The sequence below is a fragment of the Salvelinus sp. IW2-2015 genome, unplaced genomic scaffold (genome assembly GCF_002910315.2).
Source record: "Salvelinus sp. IW2-2015 unplaced genomic scaffold, ASM291031v2 Un_scaffold6188, whole genome shotgun sequence".
Classification (NCBI taxonomy): Eukaryota; Metazoa; Chordata; class Actinopteri; order Salmoniformes; family Salmonidae; genus Salvelinus; species Salvelinus sp. IW2-2015.
The window spans coordinates 14814-22072 of record NW_019947451.1 but is presented as its reverse complement, the minus strand read 5'-3'; the positions used below and the strand labels follow the sequence as shown (position 1 = coordinate 22072).

The window sequence follows — 7259 nt, the reverse complement described above, 5'->3', positions numbered from 1 at the left end:
AGAGTGGAGAAACCTACCGCGGCAGCCCCCACAGCCTGTAGAGTGGAGAAAGCGAGAGCCAACAACCAGGAATCAGGTACGTATTAACACTTTACGGGGCTGCCGGGCTAGGTTTTACTCCGGATTTACTCCGATTTGGAAAAAAATGGTCCGGGATCTGATCGGGAGCCTGTAGATCGGGCTAAAAACGTGTCCACGTTTAGCTGGTGTCTCTTTAAGTATGCTGTCTGCCTGAAGATCTTCCCACACTGAGAGAAGTGGTACAGGGCTTCGCTCCTGTGTGAGTTAACTGGTGTGCCCTCAGATGTGATGACTGACGGAAACTCTTCCCACATTGAGGGCAGTGGTAAGGCTTCTCTCCTGTGTGAGTTCGACAATGTTTTTTCAGGTATCTTGCCAGACTGAAGCTCTTCCCACATTGAGGGCAGTGGTAATTCTTCTCTCCTGTGTGAGTTAACTGGTGGGCCGTCACATTTGATGAATGACTGAAACTCTTTCCACATTGAAGGCAGTGGTAAGGCTTCTCTACTGTGTGAGTTAACTGGTGTGCCCTCAGGCTTCCTGTTTGACTGAAGCTCTTGTCACACTGGGAGCAGTGATAAGGCATCTTTCTTGTGTGAGTAAGCTGGTGTCTGTTTAAGGTCTGTAAAAGAGGAAAACTCATCCCACAAACAGAGCAGTGGTACGGCTTCTCTCCCGAGTGAGTTCTATGGTGTGTCTTCAGGTGTCCTGCCTGACTGAAGGTCTTCCCACACTGAGAGCAGTGGTACGGCTTCTCTCCTGTGTGAATTAGCTGGTGTGCCTTTAGAGCTCCTGCCCGACCAAAGCTCTTCCCACACTGAAAGCAGTGGTACGGCTTCTCTCCTGTGTGTATTCTCTTGTGTTCGTTTAGCTGTCCTTCCATACGGAAGCTCTTCCCACATTGGAAGCAGTGGAAAGGCTTCTCTCCTGTATGTATTCTCTGATGCCTCTTCAAATTGAACGAACAACTGAAAGTCTTCCTACACTGGGAGCAGTGGTACGACTTCTTTCCTGTGTGAGTAAGCTGGTGCGTCTTCAAGCTGCTTGGTGTCTGAAATCTCTTCCCACATTGACCACACGGGTACGTTTTCTTTCTCTTGAGGGTCTTTTTATGTGGTATGAGGTGAGTTGGACAAATTAAACTGCCTTTGCAATCTGAACAGCTGTGGGGCCTACAAGTGTGTCTTCTCAACTCCTCTGGCTCATAGAAACTAGTGAAGCAGTCCATGCAGTGGTGATGTTTCTGTCTTGAGTTCCTCCGTCCGTGTTGTTTATGGTTTCCTGATGCTGTGGAACTGGGCTCACTGTCTGAACCTGGGTTGGAGCTCTCTCCTGTGGGAATAAGAACAGATATGGGGTTAGAATCAGGAAGAGAACATTGGAGGGTTTTTTGTTTAAGAATGATTCAGATCACTATTTGTCCAATTAGAACACAAGGTCCAATGGAATTGTGACTTCCTGTTTAAAACCAACAAACACACAGGTTGGCGCAGAGGGCTGCCGTACTATGGGGCACGTGGACCRGTTGTTGTGGGGGGTTAGGGGCACAACAGCAGGCGATGGCACTAGCCCAAGCGTACAGCTCTTTATTCATTGTTTCATTAATTAATAGCAGATTTTATTATTTACTGGGCACCGCTCGGGCGATGAAAACAACGACTTTCTAATCAGAACCTACCATCCACAGATATACAATACGACTTGGGGAAAGAGTTGCCAAACAGTCAGAGACACAGGTTGGTAAACTGTGGGTTAGTGGAATACTGCTACAAGGAGTATATCATCTCTGTCTAAAAGCTGACTAACTTCAAATTTAGTATATCATCTCTGTTTAAAAGCTGGGCTAACTTTAACAATAGTATATCATCTCTGTTTAAAAGCTGGACTAACTTTAACATAATATCATCTCTGTTAAAACGGGCTAACTTCAACAATAAGTATATAATCTCTGCTTAAAAGTTGGGCTAACTTCAACAAGTTGGGAAGTGATGCGGTCAATAATAGCAATAATAATTGTAGAATCCCTGAGGCCACCAAGTCACCAACCGCTCTCCGTACTCCACACCTGAACTTACCTGGGTCAGTGATACTATCTACATCTTCGTCTAGATCTGGAGCAGACACTCCATGTTCTCCTCCTCCTCTTTGACAGCTCTCTCTCACCACCCCCCTCCCTCTTTGACAGCTCTCTCCTCCACCACCCCCTCCTCTTTGACACACGCTTCACTCCTCCCCACCGCCCCCTCCTCTTTGACAGCTCTCTCTCCACCCCTCCTCTGCCAGCCTCTCCTTCGCCCTCCTTTGACAGCTCTCTCCTCCGCCTCCTCCTCTTTTGACAGCTCTCTCCTCCACCTCCTCTTTGACAGCTCTCTCCTCCTCCGCCTCCTCCTCATGACAGTCTCCTCCTCCTCCGCTTCCTCCTCATTGACAGCTCTCTCCTCTGCTTCCTCCTCATTGACAGTCTTCTCCTCCGCCTCCTCCTCATGACAGCTCTCTCCTCCTCCGCTTCCTCCTCATTGACAGCTCTCCTCTGCTTCCTCTCTTTGACAGCTTCTCTCCTCTGCTTCCTCCTCTTTGACAGCTCTCTCCTGCACTTCCTCAATGACAGCTCTCTCCTGCACCTCTCTTTGGACTGCCATCTCTTCCTCTAGGACTTCTGTCTCCTCTTTGACAATCACATTGAGTTCCAGTGTTTGACTGCAGTCCTCCAGCTTCACTGAGACACCTCTGGACGCCTGCTGTGAGCTTATCTGGGCTGGAACACCACATCCAGACCCAGGGACTCTGTGGACTTGGGTTCAGCATGGAAGTTACAGATGGATTCAAAAGAGGCACAAAAAGTGAGTTTCACAAACAGGATGAGTTTCACTAGACAGCTTTGCTAATAAAGTGATGGATACACCATGTATAAAACATATTCCACTAATCACCCCTTAACTTAATCATTGGTGGTACTGAGAGTTCCTCTAATTTCTTTGATGCTGTACGGAGACATTGTGCATAGGACATGGTCACGTCGAGAGGAATGATGACCAGCTTGCTGTCTATTGGTTAGAAAGATGTGTTCTATACTGAATGTATGTGATAGTCCATTGCTAAACAATATGAGTAGTGTAGGTAAGGGATGGCTCTCCACGAGGTGGATTGGCACCCCAATGGGTGGAACAAACTCCCCACGACGCCAGGTCAGCGGAATCAATCACCACCTTCGGAGACACCTGAAACCCACCTCTTTAAGGATTACCTAGGAAGGATAAAGTAATCCTTCTAACCCCCCCCCCCCCTTAGAGTTAGATGCACTATTTGTAAAGTGGTTGTTCCACTGGACATCATAAGGTGAATGCACCAACTTGTAAGTCGCTCTGGATAAGAGCGTCTGCTAAAGACTTAAATGTAATGTTAAATGTACTAGGATTCTGCTGAGAAAATGTAGCTAGCGGAGCCAACATCGCTGTGGCAACGATCGCTAACGTAGCCATTTGGCTAATTGTGTGTTAACGTCAGCTTACTGATCCATTTTTTTCCGTCACCTTCTCAATAGGGTGGGATGATATCTAGCTGGATGCCAAATACAATTACAAGCAAAGGAAGTTTGCTAGTTAAAAGCAAAGCCGAACCAAAATGACATTTGATATCACGCTGGCTGAATGATGAAGTAAATGATTACTACAATTGAAGTTAGCTAGCTACGGTGAGCTAGCTAGCTAATAAACACTGCGGTCAAGTGATCCAACACTCGCAAAACTCAGTAAAGCCATCCGCTCTTCAGTTTCCTCATGAATTTGGCAATGGGCCTTAAATTAAACACCGAAACCCCCACCCCCGACCTGTGACCCTACGGTGGCAAGACATCCATTCTAAGTGATCTGATTGAACAGTACAAAACAACTCAACTTCAACCCCAAAAATGTTCCTGCATTTCCATCAATTTCTGCACTCATGAGATCACTGCCATGTACGGGTTCACAATATGGGCAAAACAAACAGGCCGGGGCCTCCCGAGTGGCGCAGTGGTCTAAGGCACCGCATCACACTGCTAGCTGTGCCACTAGAGATTCTGGGTTAGGGGAGGGTTTGTGACCGGGAGACCCATGGGGCGGTGCACAATTGGCCCAGAGTCGTCCGGGTTAGGGGAGGATTTGGCCGGCAGGGATGTCCTTGTCCCATCGCGTACCAGCAACTCCTGTGGCGGGCCGGGCGCAGTGTACGCTGATACGGTGGCCAGGTGTACGGTGTTTCCTCCGACACATTGGTGCGGCTGGCTTCCGGGTTAAGTGGGCATTGTGTCAAGAAGTAGTGCAGTTTGGTTGTGTTTCGGAGGACACACGGATCTCGACATTCACCTCTCCCAAGTCCGTACAGGAGTTGCAGCGATGAGACAAGACTGTAACTACCAATTGGATTCAATAAAATTGTAGAGAAAAAGGGGGGTTAAAAAAAAAACACTAGGCCTCATTTTTAACCAAATGTTGCAATTGCGATTTGACTTCTAATTTAGATCAGAACACTTGTGTGAACTGTTGGAATCATGGAAATAGAATGTTTATTATAATTCTAGACAGAATATAAATAAATCGTGGGCACTTTGAATACAGTGTTGGTTGACATGACAACGAAAGAAAATGCCAAGGAGGAGTTATTGTGACAGGTTAGTAACCATGTAGTAACCTACACCTATGGATGTTACATTGAACTGGGTGAATGGAATATGAATGACAGTAACCTAAACCTATGGATGTTACATTGAACAGGGTGAATGGAATATGAATGACAGTAACCTAAACCTATGGGAGAGCATACAATACATTTTGACTAGACAGCATACAATACATTTTTGGACTAGCAGCATACAATACATTTTGGACTAGCAGCATAACAATACATTTTGGACTAGCAGCATCAATACATTTTGGATAGCAGCCATACAATACATTTTGGACTCACATTGTGCTTGGCTCAGTTGAACAGAAGGTGGTGCGGGGGTCCTCAGAGTTAAGTTGTTTTTGAGTGCAGCACTAATCATGCTTCATTGACAGCATGGCCAATGTTGAATGTTTTTCAATTTAAACTTGAAAAGAGCCCCGTAATCCAGATTTGAGACCACACAGCCACTGTCACTGGATTCCTTCAAAGCACTCTTTGAATTTGCGATTTCCAACTTGAGGTGTAATGTTTATGTCCGACGAGCACCGATATGTTTAATCTATATTTCTCTTCATATGACAAGGATAAAAAGAGTTATTGTTTAGCATTAAACAGTGACCATTGCATGTATATCATTCCGTGAATTCATGCAAGATGGATTGTTGACTTGATTATGAACGATGCTGTAAGACTTTGAAAGTATAATGTCCAATCAAAGTAGATATAATGTGATTGACGTCATTTTATCTGTGGCCAATGACCTTGAGCTTCTAAGGCACTTGCCTATAGGCAGCAGCTGAAGGCTAGAATTTAAGGTCTGCTCTTACACTTGGCAGTGACGTAAAGTCCCTCATGACGGACAGAACACTAACAATCACAGCACAACCTCTGTCTTTTTTTTCTGCTGGCTTGCACCACTACACCACAGAAAGCACTGAGACTAGGCTAAAACACCTGCATTTTGGAGCTGCCTTACTCAAGAAACCAAAGGGACTTCATTTTAATATTTTTACATTGTTTGCAGACTGATATGTGACATGTATTAATGCCAAAATAACATGCAAATCAGGCAAGCCCCTCCCCAAAAAGAACATCACATATATATATTTTTTTTTTTGTGCTAAAAATGTGGGGCTCAAAACAGGTGGGGCTTGCCCTGAATGGCTGGTCCCCTTTTGGAGGACCATCATGTATTGTATGAGCTTGGCCTTATTTCTATTTCAGCATATTGGATGACTATCATTCAATTCCATTCACCAGTTCAGATGTATAACATCCATAGGTTTAGGTTTACTACATGGTTCCTACCCTGTCACAATAACTCCTCCTTGGCATTTTCTTTCATTGTCATTCAACCAACACTGTATTCAAAGTGCCCACGATTTATTTATATTCTGTTTAGAATTAAATAAACATTCTATTTCCAGGATTCCAACAGTTCACCAAGTGTTCTGATCTAAATCGCAAGTAAATCGCAATTGCAACATTTGGTTAAAAATGAGGCCTGGTGTTTGTTTTTTAACCCCCCTTTTTCTCTACAATTTTATTGAATCCAATTGGTAGTTACAGTCTTGTCTCATCGCTGCAACTCCTGTACGGACTCGGGAGAGGTGAAGGTCGAGAGCCATGCGTCCCCCGAAACACAACCAAACTGCACTACTTCTTGACACAATGCCCACTTAACCCGGAAGCCAGCCGCACCAATGTGTCGGAGGAAACACCGTACACCTGGCCACCGTATCAACGTGCACTGCGCCCGGCCCCCACAGGAGTCGCTGGTGCGCGATGGGACAAGAGAATCCCTGCCGGCCAAATCCTCCCCTAACCCGGCCGACTCTGGGCCAATTGTGCACTGCCCCATGGGTCTCCCAGTCACAAACCCTCCCCTAAACCCAGAATCTCTAGTGGCACAGCTAGCAGTGCGATGCGGTGCCTTAGACCACTGCGCCACTCGGGAGGCCCCGGCCTGTTTGTTTTGCCCATATCGTGAACCCGTACATGGCAGTGATCTCATGAGTGCAGAAATTGATGGAAATGCAAGAACATGTTTTGGGGTTGAAGTTGAGTTGTTTCGTACTGTTCAATCAGATCACTTGAATGGATGTCTTGCCACCGTAGGGTCACAGTCACAGGTCGGGGGTGGGGGTTTCGGTGCTTAATTTAAGGCCCATTGCCAAATTCATGAGGAAACTGAAGAGCGGATGGCTTTACTGAGATTTTGCGAGTGTTGGATCACTTGACCGCAGTGTTTATTAGCTAGCTAGCTCACCGTAGTAGCAACTTCAATTGTAGTAATCATTTACTTCATCATTCAGCAGCGTGATGATTCAAATGTCATTTTGGTTCGGCTTTGCTTTTAACTAGCAGACTTCTTGCTTGTAATTGTATTTGGCGATCCAGCTAGATATCATCCCACCCTATTTGAGAAAGGTGACGGAAAAATGGATCAGTAAGCTGACGTTAACACAATTAGCTCAAATGGCTAACGTTAGCGATCGTTGGCCACAGCTGATGTTTGGCTCGCTACGCTACATCTCCTTTCTCAGCAGAATCCTAGTAGAGTGGAATATGTTCACTATACCATGAGCTGTATC

At 45.7% G+C, this 7259-nt stretch overlaps 1 protein-coding gene across 1 annotated transcript in view; it reads right to left on the bottom strand.

Annotated features, from left to right (window-relative positions):
• Positions 1-129: 129 nt before the first annotated feature.
• The window catches only part of LOC112078749 (zinc finger protein 180-like), a 21915-nt gene continuing 14785 nt past the window's right edge, over positions 130-7259 (bottom strand). Inside the window, exon 2 of the mRNA XM_070442128.1 lies at positions 130-1353. Within this exon, the coding sequence (XP_070298229.1) occupies positions 215-1353 (1139 nt within the window). The 3' untranslated portion in view covers positions 130-214. The remainder of the gene's footprint in view (positions 1354-7259) is intronic.